At 40.2% G+C, this 26,054-nt stretch overlaps 1 protein-coding gene across 5 annotated transcripts in view; it reads right to left on the bottom strand.

Moving 5' to 3' along the window:
- Positions 1-411: 411 nt before the first annotated feature.
- The window catches only part of lamb2l (laminin, beta 2-like), a 91,918-nt gene continuing 66,275 nt past the window's right edge, over positions 412-26,054 (bottom strand). For all 5 annotated transcript variants that reach the window (XM_044351002.1, XM_044351005.1, XM_044351001.1 and 2 more), the window contains 20 exons: positions 25,282-25,443; positions 25,033-25,154; positions 21,827-21,947; positions 20,870-21,062; positions 20,573-20,716; positions 19,286-19,517; positions 19,037-19,200; positions 18,620-18,844; positions 17,862-18,076; positions 17,617-17,713; positions 14,764-15,136; positions 14,488-14,672; positions 13,973-14,220; positions 13,174-13,389; positions 12,907-13,051; positions 12,563-12,770; positions 10,006-10,147; positions 9,727-9,903; positions 3,033-3,198; positions 412-1,145 (listed from right to left, as the gene is read on the bottom strand). In XM_044351002.1, the coding sequence (XP_044206937.1) occupies positions 1,009-1,145; positions 3,033-3,198; positions 9,727-9,903; positions 10,006-10,147; positions 12,563-12,770; positions 12,907-13,051; positions 13,174-13,389; positions 13,973-14,220; positions 14,488-14,672; positions 14,764-15,136; positions 17,617-17,713; positions 17,862-18,076; positions 18,620-18,844; positions 19,037-19,200; positions 19,286-19,517; positions 20,573-20,716; positions 20,870-21,062; positions 21,827-21,947; positions 25,033-25,154; positions 25,282-25,443 (3,672 nt within the window). In that variant the 3' untranslated portion in view covers positions 412-1,008. The remainder of the gene's footprint in view (positions 1,146-3,032; positions 3,199-9,726; positions 9,904-10,005; positions 10,148-12,562; positions 12,771-12,906; positions 13,052-13,173; positions 13,390-13,972; positions 14,221-14,487; positions 14,673-14,763; positions 15,137-17,616; positions 17,714-17,861; positions 18,077-18,619; positions 18,845-19,036; positions 19,201-19,285; positions 19,518-20,572; positions 20,717-20,869; positions 21,063-21,826; positions 21,948-25,032; positions 25,155-25,281; positions 25,444-26,054) is intronic.

Genomic DNA, 26,054 nt, shown 5'->3' with positions numbered 1-26,054 from the left:
TGTTTATTGACTACTCTGCCTGAAATGTCAATCAGGCAGAGTCTGTACCTACTATACACAGTCTTGAGAAGAGGTCTAATCAGGCAAATAAGTGAAAACACATGTGTGGGTTTGTCAGACATTTTCTTGTCATAGCAGGAAAAGCACAGCTGTAGCTAACAACATTAATGATGTTTAGTGTCACATACGCTATCTACTGAGTCCTGGAGCTGACACACCTAACTGGAACACAGTTATCATTAATGTTATTAATTACACATAAAGAATGTCTGCTGTGAACACACACTGCCTTGCTAAGTAAGAGGCGCCCCCTTGTGAGAATGAATTTAAACACTTTTTCTGCAATAAATTTGTAATCTGACACTGTAAACATTAAGCACACATCATCACACAAACAGGACACGATATATATTATGAATTTACATAAATCAAATTTATTTTTCTCCATCATCACATCTCAGAATAAATTTTGCTTATAAGAATATTTGTGTATGCATTCATATGTATTTAATCAAGAGTGTCTTTTGTAATAAAAAATAAACACAAAATTGGATTTCAAAAATCAGTTCACGTTACTCTCTTAATAGGAATGTCAGTAGCATACTAATGTGGTCAAATTACAAATTACAGTAAAAACACAAAATCTTAAAATCACTTTTGGTCAAAATAACACATTTATGATACATGTATTATTTATGAAATCAATTATCATGGCCTATACAATAAAACAATACTCTCCACTGGTCATCCACTTGTTTTAATAGCTTAAAGACATAAACACCACACAGGATAGTGTTGATATCCAGGAGTCAAAAAGTGGTACAGTACACTGATAGAGGAAGGCACTTCTGTGATATAACACTCGACAGGTAATGTGTAAAACTTGAAATACCAATGACCAGAGCAGTGTCTTATTTTCATGGGTGATGTAATTTTTCTGTCCCAGCATCAGTCATGACTCTGCTCTGGACTACAGCAGCATACGGTAAACAGGGAACTGTGACCTCCTCACACACAGTTACTGTACTTCTGCACTTGATCCCGGATGTTGTCCCGCACCACAGTAGCATTTTCCTTTAACTCCTCCAGCTCCATGCGCTGCCTCTGCATCCGCTTCTCGTTTCTCCTGAAGTTTTTCTCCAGTTCTGCAAAAACAAAGAGAAATAAAAAGCTAAAAAAAGGGAAACAGTAGGGGAAGCTGAATGCCATCAAAGTTCATTGAGGTAGCAAGAGTATTATAGATGTGAGTATGGTAAACTGAGCACAATGTGCCAGTGGAGTTAAATACTTGACCAGAACAGACAAGCAGCGTTGGTCGGGACCTTGCACTCTGGCCCGTCGGGATCAGATCATTTCGCTTTTTAAAAATGAGGGATATTTCTTACAAGTGTGGTGTGCTTTTATTTTGAAAGTTTGATTGATGTGTACTGTCAGGTGTGTAGAGACAATAAGTAACTGCAGTTGGACACAGAAAACTACTCATATATTTGAATGGAGAGTGTGAGCGAACCCACACCTTTTTGAACATTTACTGCTTCCACATACTTCTAGATACAGATTTCATTTGAACTTTAAATGAGTCATGAGACTTTGACCTACAAATCTTGAATTTACATGTTTTTTTTCTATCTTTTACTGTTTTTGAGATGTTAGAGTTTGACTTTTAAAGTCTTTTCTTGCTCCTCCTGTAATTTTATAATGAGTGTGTATTGCGGAATGTTTCACAGCACTGAGGGAGTGACATCACCAGGAGCAGTAGTTTAGGGGGTCAAAGCAGCATGTTTAGGGGGTCAAATTTAGGGTTTAAGTGACGGAATAATAAAGAAAGAAAGAAACAAACACACAAAATACAAGAGGGCCTTCACCCTTTGGGCTTGTGCCCTAATAAAGAAAGAAACAAACAAACAAAGAAAAAAACAAACACACAAAAAACAACAGTATATATACTACTGTTACTACTATAATACTATTGTTTTACAGTAGTCCTCTGCCTTTTCAAAATAAGACTTTTCCTCAATTTTGGCTCCCGAACAAATGCTATCAGCTGGTATTGGCTTCAAACTTTAATCGATGACTTATGACACTGTGCTGAAAAAAAGTTTGTAATTATTCGAACAGTTTGGATTTTATAAGCCCTGAAAGTTGCAGTGCCACATCACATCAAATGTACCCCTTACAATGTAAAACAATGGGGGAGGCATGGACTTTGTGTCAGACAGAGGCTTCTGACGTCTAAACTATAAGTCTGACCATTTTCAAACCTGTATCAATGGATTCACCACGAAATTTCTTACTAAAATATGATTTTTAATGTAAGATTTCACCAAAGTAGTAGTAGGGATTTATGTGGAGATTTCACCAGAAGTGTTCTCTAAAATACTCCTCTCCAACTGCTCCTGGTGATGTCACTCCCTCATTGCTGTGAAACATTCCTCAATACACACTCATTATCAAATCACAGAAGGAGCAAGAAAAGACTTTAAAAGTCAAACTCTAATATCTCAAAAACAGTAAAAGATAGAAAACACATGTAAATTCAAGATTTCTAGATCAAAGTCTCATGACTCATTTAAAGTTCAAATGAAGTCTGTATCTAGAACTATGTGGAAGCAGTAAATGTTCAAAAAGGTGTGGGTTCGCTCACACTCTCCATTCAAATATATGAGTAGTTTTCTGTGTCCACCTGCAGTTACTTATTGTCTCTACACACCTGACAGTACACATGTCAATCAAACTTTCAAAATAAAAACAAACCACACTTGTAAGAAATATCCCTCATTTTCAAAAGGCAAAATGATCTGATCTCGACGGGCCAGAGTGCGAGGTCCCAACCAACGCTGCTTGCAGCTTTAATTGTGTTTGAAACTGTAAATATAAAAATGTATTTAATGTAAATGTTTCCTATTCTTTTAAGTGCTGAAATATTATTAAACATGTAAAGTAAGAAAAATTAAAATTAACTAATCTTGGCCTGTCCTTAAGATACCCCAGGGTGCCATGGAACTCACTTTGGGAACCACTGCTTTACTCACCCATGAGTTTCTCCATCCCCTTGTTGGCTTCATTGAGGAGGTCTTCTGCCTCCTTCTTGATTTTCTTGGCCTTCTCATTGATGCTGTTCAGGCCTCCAGACTCCCCGCCAAGAGAGTCCACCTTCCTCTGCAGCTCACGGTACTGTTTCTCTGTGTCGTTGAGGCTCTGAGAGACGACACAATATTGAGAGCATGGGTTGTTGTATAAATATTGTACTTATATTTGTGTGATTGCTTTTCATCATCAAAATGGAGATTTTTTCCTCTCATTTTTGTGAATGTCTGGTTGGTTCTCCTGATCAGCTTCATCTTAGATGACCTTAGATGACAAGGTTGTGTGTTCGATACCCGCTCATTGCAGTGCTCCTCGTAATATTGCTCTCATGTACAAAGTTGCTTTACATCCTCATCATGTACCATAATTCAATTCCACTCTAGCTTACTTTAACATTATTACCTAAAATGTGGATTGATATGCTTGTTAAACACATCTTTTCCTGAGCTACAGAAAATGTGTGAGTAGTCCAGTGGTTTAAGCTCATGTCACTTCTAAACTCTTTTTAAATCAAAAGATTGTGAGTTCGAGCCCAGCTTAGGGCAGAACTCAGTAGAGTTGAAGGATGCAGGAGCCCACAGGTGATGTCAATCTGCTTAATGAGACTGCTACTGATACATTTCATGCAATTGACAGAGTAAACACCAGAATCTGGCCTGGCATTGCTGTGTGACATGTCAGCTCGATGTGGAGCATGTCTGTCTCATAATCACGAAGGTGCAGGTTCAATTCCAATTCACTAGTGTTCAGCTTCCATTTATGCAGTCTAAATCTGCTTTCAGCAATCACACGCAATTTGTACAGAAATTCCATTTTTTAGTTGTGTGATTGCTGGAAGCAATCACACATTGCTCTTCTCACTCTTTACTCTTATTCCGTCTTCCGTACGTTTTTTGCCACGTTTCAACTGCTGCATACTTTGTGCTATAAAAACCATTCAACTGTCAATCTCTGCAACTCATTCAGCAGATGTGTGCTTGTATTTTTCTGAAATGTAACATGTGTCAGTGATTTTATATAATTTTTTAAAACATTAAAATTTATAATGGCAGTCTATGGGACGAACCGTCCAACTGAGTTGGAACCATAGTCACTTTGACACTCAACTGCTCGGAAGTCCCTTATTGTACAGACGCCATTCAAACTGTAAAATGTTCACAAAACTTTGAACTTTCAAAGTTATCAGATTGTTTAGTGATATCTTTTGTAGTTTTTCAGCAATTTAAGCCCAAAGTCAGGGGTTTTGAAGACTTTTTCAGGTCTCATCAGTGTGTCATGTGATCAGGCACAGTGGAGAGCACAGATAATTTTAGACCAGAAATGTTTTTCTAAACTGCTGTCACTCCCACAATTTTAACTCCTCAAGCACATATCTTGTCTCAGTATGTTGCCACAAGCCTCCTCTCTCTCAAAATGTAAATACATTTCACATAGGACTTATAGTTTTTGAGATCTGAACCTTAATTGATAGAGAGTCGCTGTCATGTTCTCATTGACTGCAATACAGTCTGCAGGATGTGTGTCTCCTCTCACTGCAGTTTCTTAAACTTACAGATTCTCTCTTCCTTCAAACACTTTTTACACATATCATTCATTCTCATGTTAAACTAGTCTTGCTTTCACTAATGATGTACAAATCTCTGGGCTTCAAACTCTAGTTTGAGACAAATACATTTTCCTCATCAAAATAGAGATTTTTTCCTCTCATTTTTGTGAATGTCTGTTGGCTCTGTTCTCCTGATCAGCTTCAACTTAGATGACAAGGTTGTGTGTTCAATACCTGCTCACTGCAGTGCTCCTCATAATATTGCTCTCATGTACAAAGTTGCTTCACATTTTTATCCTGTACCATAATTCAATTCCACTCTAGCTTACTTTAACATTATTACCTAAAATGTGGATTGATATGCTTGTTAAACACATCTTTTCCTGTGCTACAGGGCATGAATGAGTAGTCCAGTGGTTAAAGCTCATGTCACTTCTGAACTCCTTTTAGATCCAAAGGCTGTGAGTTCGAGCCCTCCTTAGGGCAGAACTCAGTAGAGTTGAAGGATGCAGGAGTCCACAGGTGATGTCAATCTGCTTAATGAGACTGCTAGTGATACATTTCATGCAAATGACAGACTAAACACCAAAATCTGGCCTGGTATTGCTGTGTGACATGTTAGCTTGGTGCATAGCATGTCTGTCTTACAAACATGAGGGTTGTTGGGACTACATGGGGGGACTAGAACATCCCAGAACTGTTCAGCCTCTCCTCTGCACTATCAGGAAAGTGATAACAGTTGTTCAGCCCCTGCCCTTCAACCAGAGAGAATTGTAGCACATGATGCACATGTCCATAATAGTGCTAGTTTAGTCTTGTCTTCATCAGAAATGACTTCACAGTGTCCCCGCCTTAAAGTGCTTGAGCTTATAGCTAAGGACATTGATCATTTTGACCCAGACAGCTGTAATCACCACATTGAAGATTACTTTAGAGAACTAGAATACAATCTAGTTGACCTGCCCCATGCAACCCAAAGTGAGAAAGTTAAACTTGTGTGGAAAACCAGCTCTAAAGCTGTACACAAGTTTATACAATCACAACCTTCCAGAGTCAGAAATGACTACCAAGAGCTCCGTCAAGCACTAGTAGAAGAATTCTCTTTTACTGCTGACAAGACCACATCAATGGTTGCAGCCCTCCAAGTTAAACATTCCCGTTGTGAGCATCCCTGGGATTACTACCAATGTTTGAGGCATGCGCACTTCCAGGGCAAGAATGCACCAGGCTTAAAACCCCACCTTCCAAGTCCTTATTCTTGCAGAACCTTCATCCATGCGTACGCACTCACGTTGTACTTATGACGCACCAAGGTAACCCCTCACTGTGTGAGATAAGAAAGATGACACAAGTGGCTTGGGAAACTGCTGTCACTTCCAAAGCAGGAGGGAAAACAATTGAGCCTGCCAGCTCAAACACTGAAGCGTCATACAGGTCTTCTGCCTCAAAAGATCACCCTCAGAACAGTCCAAAGGGGGGTGACAAAAGGCAGCATAGGGACACTGGGCGTAACTGCCATGTCCACCAACTGCGTCAAGATAGGCATTCACACAGTAGAAGCTTTAGAAGGCCATACGCAGAGATTCTGGCCCAGAAGTGTGACCAGACAATGGACAGATCAGATGATGACCACAGCATCTCTGACCACAGTTCAGTACATGGTCACCATCTATCAGACAGTGACAGTGCCTCTGAATGTCTCTCTCCCTCTGGCTACATGGAGCGTTACAGCCCTGAGCCACAAATTAGAAACTTAAGACACAAAAGCTCTAGAGCTCGCTTTTCACAATTCTAGATAGCGACACAGATCACCGCTGTTCTGACAGTAAGACAAATACCAGTGCCTTACCTTTCCTGCAGTTACATAGGCAAACTTGGGTTTGTTAGCAACAGTAGCAACCTCAGTTATTCTAAACTCAGTAATAGCCAGACAGCCTGCTATTAGTTGAGGAAAGCCTAAATTCTGATTCAGCTCAGACACCACTGTCCTACTTTGCAAGTACAATTGGATCAACTCCTTGGAAGTATTTTGCCAATAGGATCACTTTGCAAAACACTAGCTTAGGACACTTGATTAGGTACTTTCAGAAGTAGTCATACACATGTCCTCACCCACCAAAAGTTTAGGACATAGTGCCAAGCAAACAATGATACAGCCATTAGGACTTTGGGATTTTTGGAAATATGATGACATCCTTCTGTAGCAACACCTGCCTGAAGGACAAAATTGTAAAGTCTGCCAAGATCAGACTGAGTACTACATTGAGTAGTCAGTATTGTCATCAGATCCAATGAGTGAAACAACAAACACTCTTGGACACTCCAGAAATGGCTTTATCATTTTAGGTGCCACTCTCTCTGCATCTCACCTTAACAAAGTTACACCACTAACATTCCTGTTCTCACCAACCCAAAGAGTAAAGAGAAACACAGGTTATGTTATTTAGGACTATGCCTTTGTTGTTGTCTATCATGCTTTTGTTTTGTAACTCTGACTGTTCTTGCTTAGCCAAGATAGATAGTGTTAACCACTGCCCAAATGTTACAAACTTGAATGAACTGACAAATGAACTCTTTCAACTGTGGACCATACAGTACATGTTTGTGCTCCCAGGATCACACATCAGGTGCAATCCTAGGACCAAAGGGGGGATGTTGGGACTACATGTGGACCACAGTTTACCACATGTTTCAAGACTCCAAGAAACCGCAGCCCTGGGGGTTCGCACCCAAAGTGTGAAGCTCCACCCGTGGATCCAGGTTATCAAAACTAGAGATTCCCCTCTTATCTTTCTCTTTTCTCCACCAGCTGCAGCAGGAGCAGCTCCTTGCTCTCTTTCTCCTTCAGCTGCAGGATCAGCTGCTTGGTCTTTCACACCTCCAGCAGCTACTGGAGCATCTCTCTGTTCTCTTGTGTGGCCTGCTCACAGCAGACACACACAGTCTTCTTTACGGCAGAAGACACAAGAGCCTGCCTAAGACTCAGAAACTAAGTTTCCTTGTGCCAGCAGCTAACACACAAGTCTGCTGGCCAGTTTAACAAGTACAGGAGCCGTGAAACTGAGTTAGCTTGCTGCTAACTCTACACAAAGGAGTGACCTGAGCCCTCTGCACGACTGGAGTGCTGTCTCCCCAGCAACACCTGCATCTTTCAGCTTCAGAGCCAAAGCCTTCTAAGCCTGACTCACCCACGGATTCACCAGCTACAAAGCAGAATGCCACAAAGCATCTCTTCCTTCATGGACTGGTAACAACTGGGCATAGTCTAGCAACACAGTGAAGCATAGGTCAGCTAAGCAAGAATGTTTAACTCAAACAATGTACTGTACGTGTATTGATTTGGTTAAGGTTATACATTGAACTGTTGATGTGATGTCCTTGTTGCCTATAGTCAGGTTACTGCATAGCCACACCGCTAGGTTAATGTTAGCAGGCTTAACACATGTTACATCCAGTAACTAGGCCTTGCATGCAACTAACCTCATTTTAACCTGGCACTTTAAGCATACACCAATTGGCCTTGAATAGAGAACCACACAGTTAAGAGGTTAAAACCTAGTTTGGCAAACTTTGGTTCAGGCAGCACATGTGGTTCAAGACACCACATGGTCTGGCCTATTGTCTCTGTAGTTCCCTTTATCAGCCAAATTGTCGGCATGCCATGTGCTCAGTCACCAGGTGACTGCAGCCATCTTGCTATTGTCTTCCCTACACACACACACACACACACACACACACACACACACACACACACACACACTCACACTTGTATATAGGTACACTTAGCTAGATTAGTATTGTGTGTTTTGCTTTTACCCTTTGTTAAATAAATGCTTTTGGATATACCTGTTGTCTGTTTTAATGTTGTACAAGAATGAGTTTTGCCAACCCCTGCTCTGTAAAGAACTCCAAATCCTTTAACCATAACTGACTACTGATATGGTGATTTTGTTTATAGTTATTAAATTAATTATTAATCAAAGTCCCAAATTCATAGATTAGTACACTTTGAGACTGAATTGGCTATCTTTTTCCCTGAGTCCAGGGTGGTACCCCGTTATTATTAATTCTCATCAATAATCTTATTGATTTTAATAATTAACGATTATCTTTGATAAAACTTGTAGCTACGGCCCAACAGGGTGTAAGTTCAATTCCACCCATTGCTGACTTTAATCTTGGTAGATTTTTCAATAGTGGTCAGCTTCTGGTAATGCAATCTAGATCAGCTTTTAGCAATCACACGCAATTTCTACAGAAACTGCATTTTCTAGTTATTATTCCACATTCCATATGTTTTTTTGGCCCTTTTCAACTGCTGCATATTTTGTGCTATAAAAACTAGGGATGCATGATATTATCGGCACATCATCGGTATCAGCCGATAAAAGCTCTAAAATGAAATATTAGCATCGGCCATATCTGCCGATTATGAGAGGCCGATTTTTTGCAATCTCCTCAGCCGCCTGACTGTGCTTCCCTCCATGGACTGTTTCACTCTGACAGTCCCGGTGCTTCCTCTGCAGGCTCCACTTCACTCAAGCTGCCCGTCAGACCTGCTGCTTCTTCCAACTTTAACTTGAATAACAAACTGGGGCTCAGTGCTCTGGTTGGATCCACATGCAGAATCGGTGCTAACATTAGCTGGGAGGCTAGCAGAGGTGAGCTGGCTGTGCTTCCCTCCGGTCATGCTGCGGCTAATGCTCCACTAGCCTCTCAGCTAACGTTAGCCCTCCATGTGGATCCAACCAGAGCACCGAGCCCTGGTTTGTTATTCAGGTTAAAGTGGGAAGAAGCAGCGGGTCTGACAGGCAGCTTGAGTGAAGTGGAGCCTGTGGAGGAAACACCGGGACCGTCAAGAAGAAACAGTCTGTCGAGGAGCTGCTAAGTTAGGCTGCACAGATAGGAAACACCTCGGCTGACAGGATGTGTCACTCTGTTTGGAAAAATATAAATCTTTTTGGTTTACACCAGTGGTTGGCAACCAGTGCATTAGGTGCATTACCGCCACCTTCTGCTCCGGAGTGTGGAACAGTGATTAAATCCTACTCATTAATCCTGTCTGTAACACATCATGCCAGTTGCACACTCACATGCTCCACTGAAGACGCTAGGTTTGTGGCGTTGTTAGCCAGTGCTTTGGCGTCCTTCGCCATCTCCCTGTTCTGTTCGGTCTTGTTCTTCAGAGCTTCCACGCCGGCAGAGAGGTTGTTTAAACGCATCATGAACTCCATTTGCTTATCTTCCAGTTGCGTCAGCCTCTCATCCACCTAGAGGGAAATGTAATATAAACAAGTGAAGAATCAAGAGAGAGATCTGGGAGATTAGTATTTTTGCTGGAAATAAAAACCAGCACACACAGCATGCTATACCTCAGCAGTAGCGTTCCTAGTGCTGTTCAGGTTGTTGAGGGCTTCCTTCAGGGCTGTTCTTGCTTTCTCTATGGCTTTCTCTGACTCATCCAACGCCTGCTTGGTATTATTGGCTGTATCCTTCACTCCCTCTGCTCGGCTCCTGCACAATGACACCAGAAATTAGACATATATGTTATTGCTATAGTCCTCAGTAATTAGTTTATGCATGTCATAATAGGCGTGGTAATTAGATTTAACTTAAAAAGTACCCAATGTATCATTTTAACATTAACACATAGTGCCGCAACTGCTACTAAAATCACTGTAAGAAAACACAATAAGTGAAGTAAAAGTACCAACAAGAGGGGCATCAACAAAATCCTTCAATTCAAGGCTATGGCACAAAAGGGAAAAACAGAAGAAGGTGGTACGGCAATCTTGGTATGTCAGGACAACCTGAAGGGGTTGATGATATCAACAACAATAAACATCAGGAAGATATTCTACTATACAAATCAAACCGTACCTAAAATCCTTACAGTATTAATACATTACTGAGTAATGTTTTACAGTGTTATAGTGCTGTTAGAAATATTACACAATAACTGAAAATATGTTAAACCTGCATAAACAGATTTTTGGCCACTTTGGTGCAGCAGAAAGAGACTATAAAGACAACAATCAAAAATGATCACTTTTTAAGTTGATGTAGCTAAAGTGATAGCAAACAGTTTGATATTTACACATCGAGACACAAAGCAACATTTGCATTCATTTAGAGTCATCTTTCTGGCCACCCAAAAAATGTAAATCTAGCAACATTTACTCTCCTTTTATCTTTGTTTGTTTCTACCAGCTCCTCAGGCTGCTCAATGCTCCACTATGATGTTCCCCAAATAATGGAGAGTCAGCGATTACGGCTGCAGGTCAATGATGCTTTCATGCTGTTTTTGTTTGTTGTATTATTATGTAACAGCCTTTTGAATCACAGCAGTATAGAATATGTCCTGGAGAGTATTGAATCTGTTGCAATTATGCTAGTTTAAATGTTTGAGACGATTAAGATGAAAATGAACCCTGTGTTTACATTCAGATTGCTGTGCAGGAGACATATGCTCAGGAAAAATATGATTGTCTTCTTTCACTGGAGGCTGATGGAGCTGAAAAGTTAACCAAAACATTATTGGAAATATCATTATGTTTACCAGTGATGGGGGTTCATGATATAGCAGCTTCTAAGGTTAATACACAAACAACCCACACACCTTATTTCTAATTAGTTCCAGTCACAGTTTGTTAACAGTGGCTTTGCCAATAATATTGCTGTCTGTCAACAAGCCTTGCTGCTGCTAGATAGTGAGAGAAGTGAAAGGTCCATTGACACATTTCACTCCTCATAAGTACACATACGCAGTTCTACCAAGGTGGCAAACACAGGCAACTTTTGTCAATTAGCTGGAGTGAGAATTTAATTTTGGGGTGGGGTTAAGGGACATCATAATGTTGGATGCTGACATCAGTGGAAGTCACCTATAAAATGCTGTGGCTATGCTGCAAGTTTTGCTTTTATTTGTCCAGGTTGTGCATCTCAGATTTCTGCCTCCACCTCAATATAATGTAGGTGAATGGACTTTTCACAGAACTCATGGTGAACAAGAACAAGAGGACTATTACTTCAGTAGAAAATAGTCCCTATGAAAACAGAAGAGTGTGTTTTGGTGATTATAAATTCACCTACACTGTATGGGGCACTGTTTCTGAAAAGTGATGTTGATGCATGATCTGCATGGATAGATACCACTGCAATTCTGCAATTTTTCTTAGTAATTTCAGTGGATTGACTCTTTAAATAAGCTGGGAGGAGAAAGGCTGAGGTGTATTTGAGGGGAAAAAAGCACAGTGAAGGCCCAAAACACCATAATATCAATATATATGATTCTATTTATGCTGTCAATATTTTCAATTTGAATTTGTGTTCCTTGTAAATGATCAGCCTGTTTTTGCAATGGAACAACTACAGTAACATGTAACATGTTGACGATCTACTATAGAGGAAATGGAACTTTTGCTGAAAATAAGTTTACAAATGTTTCAGTAGATTCATTTGGAATATGTTTGTAACTCCATAGAGTCAATTACTGTTAAATCATGACTGATCCTGACACTGTATTATAGGTAAAACTCATTGTAATATTTTCCATTGTCTTATTGTGGTAATGACTATATTGGCAACTAGAAATGATGTAGCCACTCTATAGTGTGACTGTTATGCCTCAAAAAAAGAGGGGGGGGGGGGGGCATTAGTCTAACTAGACTGCTACTTATTTGGAATAAAATTTGCATTTCAATTCATGGTTTTGTTATTTTGGAGAAGTCTGTGTGTGTGTGTGTGTGTGTGTGTGTGTGTGTGTGTGTGTGTGTGTGTGTGTGTGTGTGTGTGTGTGTGTGTGTATGTGTACCAACTAAAGCCACTTATGTTTTCTACACTATCTATAATGCTTATGGACTGTAAAGTTTATGTGGATGGTTTATGGGAAATGTCGTCTTTATTTTCAGAGCCAGTAGCATTACTCACTTGGCATCTTTAGCTTTTTCAAGCAGCTCCTTGGCTTTGCTGATGTGCTGCGAGGTTTGGTTGATGATCCCCTCGATGTTGGTGAGGTTGGAAAGGCTATCTTTTATCTGCATGATCATTTTGTCCAGCGTGGTCCTGTTGACTGGCAGTGTGATCGACAAGACTTGCAGAGCCACCTTCTCTATGCTCTCTGGATCTGCTCCCTCCTCTGGACAGCACAAGCAGGGAGAATAAATCAAAAATGCAGCAACAATTAAAGCCCAGAACATTATTTCTGCTCCTGACTTGTAGGCTGACATGATCTTCAATAAGAATTCACTTCAGTTAAAACATCATCAACATACCAGTGAGGAAGTCTCTTATCTTCTTAATGAACTCTTTGAGCATCTTGTTGGAGTTTTCAAAGTGGTCTTTCTTCTTCTGGGCTTTCTTCAGCATGTTCATAGCCTGATTCTTCACATCCTGTGTCAGAGTGGCTATATCCTGGAGCTGAACACAGGAAACCAAGATGTCAACAGAGCAACATTATAGTCTCCAATCATGGCACATAAGAGGATACAACATCACTTGTATGTTATATTGAAATAACAGTGTCTGAAAACTTCTAGCACCTTTCTCGCCACACCCTGCATCTCCTCATTGGCAGCGTTCAGACTGTCAGTGACATTGCTAGCGTGATTCAGTGCTGCCAAAGAAGTGCTCACTGTCCCGTTACATCCTTCTCCTCCACACACACGGTTGCCCTCAATGTCACGGCAACCAGCACCACCACATTGGCTGTCTGAGCAACTGCCATTGGCAGTGGCATTGCTATGACCACCACATACCTGCAAGGAGCAACAACATAAATCATTCATATTGGAATGACTGGATCAATGTAATGAGAAAATACATAAAATACATGTGTAAATAATTTCAAGAAGAAAATTTCAAGAAAACTTGTTGTTTATAACTCAGTATTCTGTCTGAAGATGATAGATTACCAGAGCATATCAATCCACTGCCAATTCATTGCCTCCTTTTTTTTTTTTTTTAGAAAAAGTGGCACTTCATGTTTTATTCTTGAAATGGATTACGATGCAACCTCTGTTGTGCCACATCAATGACAAGAGGTGACACAACAGCTACGATGTGACTGAAATATCATATAAATAGCTTCAACAAACTATGCTTTATATTTTATTAAAAAAAACAACATCTGCCTCTGGGTGCAGATTTATGTTGCTGTGTGTTCACATCATGATGCACCGCAATATCCAGACAACAATATTATTTCCCATCATGTCACTGTTGCCATGCTTCCTTGTAATTGGTACCATTAGACTAGTGATGTTGCTGGCTGAAAGTGTATCTATTAATCACCACACTCCCAAATCTATACATTTTTATATACCATCTAACTCTGCCTACCTTGTTACTGAGGTGATGGACTGTCTTGCCCAGGCCATGGGCTTTCTGCTGCAGCTCATCTAATGATTTGTTGTGAGCAGCCATGGCACGAAGGAACCTGTCTTTCCTGCTATCCAGCTCTTCTTTAGTGTTTGCACGGGTTTCTTTGGACTGTTCCACAGGGCTGAGAGGACCGGACACTGACATGTTGCATTTCTCCTCAGCCTCCACTGACATCCGATAGTACTTCTTCACTTTCTTAAACTGATCTGTAAGGAAACAGGAGAAGGTTTTTGCGTTTGACAGCTTAGCAGTTTAATACCTAATATTTCAGCATTTGGAGGTGGTTTTATAACATTTTGCAGATGCTTGGCTGAGGTTTGCAGAATTAAAATTTGCTACCTTTTTTTGTATCACACATATTGTAGAATTTGAATGTTTGCTTACCCTGTGTTTACAGAAATCTACAGGGAGTTTCAAACTGTGCTGTCACATAATATTTTAGTAAGCTTCACTGATTTGACTGAATATGCTACCTGTAAATCCTGAAGTGAGGTAGTCATCCAGCTGCTGTTTTTTGTGAGCCACAGTGATGTTGATGTCTCTCAGCTCTCTCTCCATGTCACTCAATGTGCGTCTCAGTGCCCCCTCTTCTTCTGCTGTTGTATTTAGCTCTCGGGTGACGCTCATCAGACGCCCATCGGTCAGGGCAATCTCAGCCCTGAAACACACAGGCCAGGGTATTTTATACACTATATGCTAAATTTATATACTATATCAGCAGTTAGGTGCCAAATCATCCAAACACACACCTGAGGTCATCAATGCTCTGTCCAATCAGCTGGTGGATTCTGTCGCTGTCCTCCGCACTGATCAGATCCTGCACCTGCTTCAGCTTCCTCTCCAGCTCTTTGATACGTGTGTCCCCAACTCCCGGCATGACCCCACTCTCCAGGATCTTCTGCACAGTGTACTGAATGTGCTCTAGGTCCCTTTTGAGCTGGCACAGAGCATCGTCCCACAGCTGGAAGCACGGGTGACACTGGACACACTTGGGGAAGAAGCCGGTGAAGCCACGAGCGCATTCGTCACAGCGCTTCCCCGCTGCTCCCTTCCTGCACTCGCACACCCCTGTTATCCGGTCGCACTGGGCGATCTCTGAGCCCAGCGGATGACAGTTACACTCTGGATGGAGGGAGGGAGGAAGGGAAGAAAGAGAGGGAAAGTAATAACAGTGGGTTTGCAGGTGAAACAGGCTGTAAGAAAAGAATCTACTGGTGTCTTTAAGAAGTAATTAGAAGATTTACTGCCTCATAATGTAACAATGAATCTTGCTATTTCACAGGTCAAACTGAACCGATTATGTGAGACAAATGAGACAGGATGCTAATTTTCTTGTCCCTTTTTAATTTAAAGGAACAGGGAGTAGATTCTGGTATGTATATCAGTATTATAAACTGATATACAGTGCTACTGTACAAGCAAGCAATTTTAAAATTGTGACTGTCTGAGAGTTTTAAGTTTGTCCCTTTGGAAGCCAACTGTGGTCCAGTATGCAACGTATACAAGTGTAATGTAGAAACCTGAAGCCTATTTTCCTGCAGGCACAAGACCCGTGCTAGTCCAAATGCAGTCTTTATGCAATTGTCCACAAGCAAAATCTACTTTTTGTGCGTCTATACCTGTTTGATAATTTCTGGGCACCAAAGGAGCTCACTAGCACTGACGTGGAGGAGAGGTGGAGCTGAAGCTGTGTTTATGCAGATTAGGTGGCGCAGTGCAATTTTGGTGCTCATTTTGGCACAAAATTGCATTTGAGATTGCATTGTCATGGCTGCAGTTGGCAGAGGTGCACAGACACAGACATCACCTTTCATTTATGTTAAATTTGTCCCCTTTCAGTTTGCTACACATTTTACATTACTGCAGATTAACATGGGAATCAAAACACAATTTTATTTTTAAGGAAGATTCTTACCAATAATATCATCCACATGAGCGTAATTCAGTGAACCAGAGTTAAGAAATACATTCTGCTGGATTCCATTTCCCACAACAGCTTGTAGAATGTTGGATCTTTTGCATGTTTATTAAACAGCTGTAGTCATCACACAGCAGCAGGAATGACACGTGTGATTAGTCTCTGATTTGAGAGAGGGGCTGTGCATCAGTTCACACGTGGATGGCACAACAGAGGAAACTTCATTAATTATTTAAATCTTCCAACATGGCGACAGGATCGGTCAGGATCTATGGTAATTAATGTTCTGCATTTTCTAAATATCAGGCTGTAAAACTGTTACTCACAGATTCCAGGTTTAACAATAATATTATTTGAAGTAACACCTCAGGATGTGTCCTGAGCTCCATCAAGTCTGTCCAGACATTTATTAAATAAAAGTTCAAACTCAGGTTAGTGTCAAACTATTTTTTCTGTCATGTCATGAGGATCATTACAGTGAGTTTCAGTGATGCCATTTACAGTCAAATCTCAAAATATGTGCAGTAGTCAGTTCTGAGCATGGACGTGTATCCATATAATCAGCCTCTGACAGCCTGTGACGTGTGTGCTACTTCCTAAACTGAGTAGACCTACATTAACATCCGACATGCCGTGAACAAATGAAACATTTTAAAACAGGTTAAAACACAGACATGCTTACTTTAGGCACAGCCGGCACAGCATAGATGCCTTCATTCATCATTTAAATATTTCCATGAAACAGTGATAGAACTGGCATGCTTTTCAAACACTACCCAGCAGATTTTATAAACCTGATTTTGTATCTGTTTATTTAAGGACATTGTATGTACTTAAAAGCATAAATGAGGACTTTCAAATATGCAGGGGAGGAGTATAACTGCAGAGTAAATGTATTATCCTACTTTAATTGTTTGCACAAAATAAGCAGCAGTACTGGTATGCCAGCAGCTGTGGCACACATGAGAGCACATCAGCTTTATTTTCATTCTATCATTGTCAGCATATTTTGATTTTTGTATATTAATGTTTGAGGTGTCCTGAATGTATATTTTGGAACTTCAGGGGCTTCACAGAGATGAACTTATTTCTCTCTCTCACTCAGCCTCTCTCTCCCATTTCACCTGTTGCTGCGTTTAAAGGGGATGAGAGGAGCTCATGTGATTGGTCATTATTGAAGCTTGAAGCCAACTCAATCTGTGCGTAATGCATTCCTCCCACTAATAATGTATTCGGTCTTTCCTCCACGTTGCGCCTGGCTGAGCCCACAGTGTGCCAGTGCTGATGGTCGGGAAAATTGCAAAAGTGTGTTGGCCACACCAACACGTGCCATATGCCAGGAAGTAAGACTCTGATCTGCGCCAACACCCTATTTTGGGAAAATGGACCCTTTGTGTCCACCAGTTAAACTTCTGAAATGAACAATATTTGCATATTCATAGATAATGATAGTAAAGGAGAAGGAGTAGATGCCATTTTAAGGAATTTGATGTGGTAATTATACTTGTTTTTGTGGAAAAACTATATCAGACACACTATTGTACCAAGCAGGGTATTTTTATGCATCTTAATACATGTCTGGGTGAATCTTTGAGGTTTACTGGTATCATGAGTCTGACAATATTATAAGTAATGCCAATGAGTGCTAGCTATCTATTCCAGGATTTGTCACAAGGTGAGTTACCTTGACACTGCACCCGTGGGTCTCCCCAGTGGAACTGCTCACACTCAGTGCACTGTTTACCCCCAAAGCCTGAACGACAATGACACTGGCCTGTGAACTGTTGAAAACACAGAGACACAGAATGACAAAGATACATGGACACGCAGATGAGGATATCAAATAGATAAGAATACATGTAAACTTTATTTCTGTTCACTTTTGCATTAAACATTTTTAGGCTTTTGGAGGTCTTCATGCTTCCTTACCATGTTGCAGTGACTTCCTAGGGCGTGTTGTGGTTCGCAGCCACAGGGCTCACAGCCTCGGGCCTGACCATAGTTCCAATGGTTGGAAGCACACTCGTCACAGTTATGACCGGCCACGTTCTCCCTGCATGAGCAGGCTCCAGTCTGCCGGTCACAGTGACACTGGCCATCACTACAAGCAGACTGGATGGTGCCAGCAGCCACACAGGTACAACCTGAGAGGAGAAATACACAATATACAAAGAATTGAAGCGGAATACTACCAAATGCACAGATACATACTTTGTGGACGAGAAGCACAAGTGGAAATGTTAAGTAGTCAGAATGCTAGATCAATGGACATAATTCAGTACTTACATTTTAAATAGGATTGGATTTCTCAAATTTTATCATTAGCTGTATTATCAAATTGTAATAAATAAATTGATTTGAAGAAATTAACTTAAAATGGTGATAATAATAAAATTTGCCAGCAAACAAATGGCAGGAGGAAGCAGACTGATCGACTGTGCAGCAGAGTACATGCAGGATTTTAAATAAATTTTCAGAAACTAGAACGATTTTAGTTGAATGTCATGCAATTGTGTTGGTTTGGAGCTGTGGCTATTTAAGGCTTTTATTGTCTTTGCAACAACCTTTAAAGCTGAAAACAAGCTGGCGGTACATCACTCATTTACATTGTAGGCTGTTTCAGTTGTTGATGCTTATATCCAAGGCAACTTAGCAGAGTTAGATGCTAAGATGACGCCATCACTTACGTCTGCAGTCGTGGGCCAAAGCATTGCCATAGTAACCAAGTTGACAGTGGGCACAGGACGGGCCATCGGTGTGGTACAGGCACTTGAGGCATTGGCCTGTCCTGGAGTCACATGACCCAGGGTCCTGGGTGTCGATGTTGCCACTGCACTCACACGGGAAGCACTGCCCACCGGGTTGCTCTGGGTTACCATAGTAACCAGGGGCGCAGAGGTCACAGCGTGGCCCTGGGAGAGAAAAGGAAGAATATGGCATTGCAATATGCTTTAAAATTGCTTCTCAGAGATGTGAGACTTAAATAGAGAGTTAAGTATTAATAATGACAAATGTAGATAAGCAGATCAGTCAGATAAGACCAGTTAAAATCCCATGTCAGTGCAGTGCAGTGCAGTGCAGTACAGTGCAGTGTGATAACTCACCAGTGTAGCCTTGTTTGCAGTTACAGATGATCTGGTTAGAGCTGTGGTCTGCTTGGCAGGAGTGTCCATTAAAATGATCTGAGCCAGGGTTACCAGGGCAGGGGCAGGGCCGACAGTGTTCCCCTGAGCCAAGCACTGGGTTTCCAAAGAATCCATTCAGACAACTATGACAAATTAAATGAGTGATTTACCATTAGTCTGATAACCAGGGACTAAGTAGAGTAAAGTCGGACATGGAGAGATTCTTACTGTTCACAAAGGTGTCCTGCTGTGTAGTCCCTGCAGTCTCTACACTCCCCAGTTCGGGGGTCACAGCTCTCTGCATGGCCATTACACTGACAGGGGCTACAGCTGGGGAAGCCCCACTGGTCTGGTTGGCAGTCGGAGCACTGACGCCCCCTGGCCCCTGGCCTGCAATGGCACTGGCCTGTAACTGGATCACACTGGTGGCTCAATGAACCCTCTGAATGGCACTCACAGGCTGGAAGGGAGGAGGTATTTAAATGTTTATTCACTGAATTTATATCATCACTGTTTGTGCTTCTTACTGGAATCAGGAAAAAAAATGATACTCAATTATTAATCTTTTTCTCAGAAAGGTGCATGTGTTCAAGTTTTTATTTTGAATAGCACGTTAGCACACGTATCTATAGAACATACAGTGATGTGCCTTTTCCATTTGAAGCAGACATCACAGCTCTACAGCTAAGCTCAATGGTTTGTGCAAATATGTGATTACGTATTACTAAAGAGTTTCATCTACGTTAAAACCAATACAAATATGATTGCATGACTTTCAAAAAATATTGTTCTTTTCAAGAAAGTCAAAGTTCTGATTTTGTATTGGTATTGACTTGGCATTATCAGTTTGAATTATAAGAACAGACTGGAGGAAAGTCAAATCTTTTACTTGAACTTTGTCGAAGTTGTGACTGCTCTGTTTTTTTATTGCAAACCAAACCAATTTTCTCTTATAGCACAATGGCTTGAAATTACATGGTGTAAGCAGCTGAAAATGCAATAATGTGCCACAGGGGGACACATCAGAAATGTGCTACAATATCAGGGTCAGAAAACATGAGAAATTTTCTCTTGTGTGCTCTGCCACAGAAAATATTAGAATCTACATATAATTTACATTTTGCTTATAAAAACATGTCATGATCTGGTTACTCAGTTTATTGCACCATAAGAATGTATGAGGCATTTAAAACAAACAAACAAACAAACAAACCAACATAACCAAACCCAGTAACCTAGTTAATAGAAAAAGCATCATTTACATCTGTGAGCTTTCAGGGATACAATTACCCAGGTATATTTTACTTACTGGACTTGAACAAGTGTACGAGTCAGCTTTCTGTGACACAACTGAATAAACTGTGATGAGATTGGACAGCTAACTTAAAAAAAAAAAAAAAAAGTAATTTATTTCAGGGAGAACCTGGTTCACATTTTTTCCACATCTGGCCCTGTGGCCGCATGATGCCCAGGTCTGTAAAAAAAAGTGTTAGAGTATCATGTGAACAGACTCACCAGTACAGCCACTAACTCCAAAGCCATAGGTTCCAGGGGCACACTGGTCACAGCGTCGACCCATCACGTTGGGTTTACAACGGCACTGACCTCCAACCTTATCACACTCACCACTGAGGGAGCCCTGGGGGTCGCACTGGCAGGCTGGATACAACAAATACCCATTTAACACAATAAAGAACATATCAGCAAATTACTGTAATTAAAAAAGCAATGAAGGACTTAAAACTGTCAGTGGGTTTAAAACCACATTGTCCAAATCTGTGCTTGTTTTGTGTGTTTCTGTTATTTACTCACCCAGAGCACCGTCGTGAATGATGGCTGAAATGCTACAGATGAGTTTGGAGCACATCTCAGCCAGGGCGGGCATCGGCGTGATCATAAAGGAATCCAGACACATGTAGCGAATCATCTCATTGCGACGATGCTCTGCCTCTGGCTCATAACCTTGGAAACCCGGGAGCTCAGTGTATTTGGGGATCAGAACAAGCTATTGTGGTAAACAAACAAACAAAGGTTAAAAAAAGAAAGTATTATAGTTATAGCTGTGAATGTAAATAGGCAGGTATTATGAGCCATGGAGGTGTTATTAATCATAAGAGCCATAATAAAGCTAACTTTCCTTATGCGGAGAAACATAAAAATGCTAAAGTTCTTTTCAACATAGCTCTCGCAGAAAGAGAACAACTTGGAAAGCCAGAGCTTTGTCAAAGTTTATTCTAGAAATGTCCATGAGATTGACAGAAAAAAAAAGAAAAAAAGAGCAACTACAAAGAGGGAGCCTGAAATACTGCCCTGCCAAAATCTGATGTTGTTTAAAACATTTTTCTAAAGGCACAGCTGTTTGAGTTAGATTGTGTCTTTTAAAAGATCATTCTTTCTTCACTGGGAATTCTTTGTCTTTATTTATTTCATGATTTAAATGACTTAAAAGTGCTTTGAAGGGACATTCATTCACTCATTTACAAGCCAATCCCAAGCCTAGGTTAACTCAACATTTGCAGTTGGATTTCCCTACCACTAGGGGGAAACGTCATGGTGTGAAACCCCAAGGAACATGCAGATGTAGTCACTGTTCCTGAAATCAGTTTAACCTTCATCATCATTTAATGCTGAGAGCCTTTTTTGGTGTCTCTTTTAATCATGACAGCTAAGAGGCCATGGTGATGTAAATTTTCTAGAATACTGCTACCTTTCAAACAGACTTAGATGTGGATAATGAGGGTGGTGGGTTGACAGATTGTCTTAGCTCACCGAGTCGATGAGAATGAAGGCAGTGAGATGTCTGTGTGAGACCCCGTGGCGCTGGAACCTGATTGCAACCATGTAACGATTACTTGGCTCAAAACAGAACGGCCTGGGCATCTGGATGTATCTGGAAGAACATAACACATGCAAAAAAAACTTAAACAGATAGGCGAACAGTATATTCTACATGCCATGGAGACTTTATTCCTCTCAATTTACTCTGTCTTTCTCTTTCCCTTTCCTTCTATCTCCCTATTTCCTTCAACTGATGGGCTCAACACCTGATAGGTGGTGACAAATCACCTATATTAATACCTATTATCAAGTGGCGAGATTGATGAGCTCTACAAAGTGACAAATACTAGATCTTGTGCATTTGTGCACATTCACATGGCCTGCAATGAGGTCCAGCAAAGTTGACTACTTTTGCCTGATGTTGGCCAGACAGCAGTGGCTATACTAACATACTGCTGAGTTACTGGTAATATTTTTCTACCATTAAAAACTGAATTAATGTGTAAAAAGTTTTTGTCATATCATGTCATATTTTCTTTAATCCCATACAGAGTCAAAAGATTTAGTATCAATGTTGAACATTTTACAAGACAGTCAACAATACAGCAATATGGTAGAAAAGAAGAAATGGAAAAAGTTCCACTCAAAAAGGTCAACAAACACAAAAGGAAGTGGAAGAAATTCCATAAACATAAGAAATGAAATCACAAAAGGAAATTGAAATGGTTCCTGAAAAACACAAGAGATAACTGGAAAAGTTCCACAAATGCAAGAAGAGGTGAAAAAAGTTCCACAAACACAAGAGGAAATGGACAGATTCTGAGTCTAACATAGAACATTTTTGCTAAGTACTTATTACAACAGCCCATAAAGTTAAAGATAATCTGTAATATTTCTGTTTTAGTTAATGTTTGTTTGATTGTTATTTATATATTTACTTGTTTGTTTGGGCATTACTTAAAAAAATACATAAACACAATATGAATCCCTATTCCAATTTATCTTTTTTGATTTTGCAAAAGTTAACACTGAACAGAAATTTTACATGTACTTTTAATACAATTCTCTTAATAATAAATAACATAATACTAGTGTTAATTCTTGTGTTTAATGACTGTTTACATAAATTTTCTACTTAGTATGTCTTGCTTTTGATGTTTTGGTACCAGGTTATTTCCTTTTTCCATGTTCTGACTTGCTGTTTGTTTCTAGAGCAACCACCGTACACCAGAGACAACTAGATCCACTGTCTACCTGCGTTTGGCTCCCACCCCTCTGTCTGTGTTTTGAGCTCACTTTGCTAATTGGTTTTGGCTGACGGACCGACCACAGAGAACGGAAGGAGAGCTACGGTCCGCTGAGACAGCTAGATCCGGGCAGGGTCTGTCCTCTTAGTTCCAGATGAATTGAGACTCTGAAAGGCTTTTCAGCAGGGTGAAACTAAACAGTCTTAATGTAAGGATTTTTTATCCTATATCCTGCCTTGATTTTTCTACAGGGATGATTAACATTTTATCTCAATTGATCTGCAGTAATCTGTCTAATGTGTTGATGCTGCAACACAATAAGCGTTCAACAAAACACCAGTTATTGAGAGGATGCCCACCTGATGACCCTGTAGACCTGCCTGCACTCTTACACTCACACACAAATTCATATTGAAACCATGTTCCTTTATTTGCTAAGACAGGTCAAGGGACGGAATTCAAGAAAAAAGAATCTCATACCAGAGAGGTTTTTAACTACTGGCTACTGGTAGAACTAGCTGTACAGGTAATACAGTGGTGGTGGTTGGACTACTGAATGGTATTGCTTGTCATGAGGACCAGTAGATTTATGATGGCAGAGCCAGATTCCCACTACTGTGCATGGTGATAGGTCAAATCATAATTTAACATGAATACTATGAGGTAAATAACATACTGTAATTGTAATACTGTTTAACTGAAGGATTTTAATGGTCTTTCTGTTCAATCAAAGAAAAAAAAAAGTATTAACAAGCCTTTACACTAAAAGGGGGCAACACGAAGACAGGCAAAAGTAAATGAAAATCAGAGATTAAATTTAAATTTAATCTCTTTTAATTTAAATTTAATTAAAATATATGGTGCAAGAAAAAAAAAATTTTTTTTACTCTTTATTTAGATAATTTCCGGCTGATTAACATCTCACTATCAAATTAAAATTATAATGTGTGAAGTCTACTACATTTCAGGTGATACATTTGCGATAACAAATATTATTTTCTTCAGATAACTTTCAACACTGGACTGTGTGATAACAAGTCTCCTTACCGATTGTGGTTTGAGCTCAGACAATAAAACAAGCAAAAGCAACTAAAAATATCTGAACTGAAAAAATATTCACCGTTAGTGATGTCATTTGGCATAAAAAGGGTGGGGGGAAACTAAAATAAGGCAAGGAAATCATCCTGGGGGGAAGGCAGGGGCAATAAATGTCTGTACAAAGTTGTATTGTGGTATATTTCCCTAAATGTGCATAATGGGAAATGTAGGATCCAGTGTTTTGGAGTTTGGCCCATACTAGGGACTAAAATTCAGGATACTGGCCTCTGCTGTATCCATTTTAACCATTCTTTCTTGAATCTCTCTTTTGCAAGTCCCCCGACTTGATGGTGGAAGTGCAATACTAAATTGCTAGAGTAACACTTTTAAGATGTTTAAAAAACTAATGCAAGAACAATCTCAATGAATGTGGACCACATGTATGTTGTTGGTTATGCGTACAAATTCCTTGCCAGACTGTACCATTCTCTGCTCGTTTCCAACAGCTCCTCTGGTTTTTTCACACTCTGAACTTCAGTAAACAAAGCTGCCTCCTTCCTTTCAAATCACTGTACCTGATTCTTACAAGGCTTTCAGGTATGTTTGCCCTCTTATCAGTGAATCAATAGTTAATAATACCTCAGGGTACAGTGAAATAAGAAAACAAATACAGGCCTGACTCACACAGTGCATACAAGCCTAGGCAAGTTTAAGTGACTACAATGCAATGATGCAATTCTTCCTGAGCTATAAAACAACACAAAACCATATCAAGACTTGCATACTTGAACAAATCCTTTAGTGACTTAACAAACATAGTGGCTACAGTGGCCTCTCTCTCAGACCTACAAAGACACACACACGCATGCACACACACACATACATGCAATGCATATATCTAAGTTTTGGTACCTGTTGCGGTGCGGCAAGGTTACTGTGTAGAGCTGTTCAGTTGGTAGAAGGTTTCCACACCGGAGACTGGAAGGCAGCAGTACAGAAGTAATACTAACTATGGCTTCCCAGTCCTCTGTGGACTACACACACAGACACACAGACACACACAGACACAGACACACACACACACATGGCTTAGTTCAAAAGACTTTCATTAATCAGGAAAAGAGATCAATTATGTAGGTTGTGGTCCACACACTCACACACCTCAGGTTCGTAGCGGATCATGATGTCATACTCCATGGCGTAGGGGATGTTTTCAAAAGTGAACACCAGGCCAGCACCATCTTTGACACGGGCAAAACCAGGACCTGTCCATGTCACCATGTGGCTGGGAGTGTGCTCTCTATGAACGGTTTTCACATCCGGCTGAAAGAGATAAACAGATTTAGAAAAAAAAAAAATTCTACTTGTACTTGATATCATACTTATATGTTCTCTCTTTCAATTTACTGACCTGACTGTCTATTTTCTCAAGGATGACAGCTGTGCACTCTTTATTCAACTCAACTCAACTCAACTCAACTCAACTCAACTTTATATATATAGCACCTTTCATGCAAACATGCAGCCCAAAGTGTTTCACATAGCAGGATTAAAACAACACAGACAACACAGACAAACAACAAATAAATAAAAGAAAAATTTCCTTGCAAGGCTTAAAATTACAACAATAAAACAATGAAGTGTGTAAAACAGAATGAAATAGAATAAAAGTCAATAAAATGAACACCAGGAATAAAATGATTAAAACTTCAAAAACTAAAACTGAAACTATAACATTACTCCAAGTTAAAATTCAAAGCCAGATGAAAAAGATAGGCTTTTAACTTCCTTTTAAAAATACAGAGGGAGCTTGCCATTCTAATAACCAGATGCAGTGTGTTCCATAAAAACAGAAGGCAGCCTCACTGGTACTTTGATGGGACACATAGGGAACATTTAAAAGAGAAGTGGTGGAGGACCTTAGTGATCTGGCT

Source organism: Thunnus albacares, chromosome 5, assembly GCF_914725855.1.
Source record: "Thunnus albacares chromosome 5, fThuAlb1.1, whole genome shotgun sequence".
NCBI classification, from domain to species: Eukaryota; Metazoa; Chordata; class Actinopteri; order Scombriformes; family Scombridae; genus Thunnus; species Thunnus albacares.
This window is presented reverse-complemented; position numbering and strand designations above follow the sequence as displayed.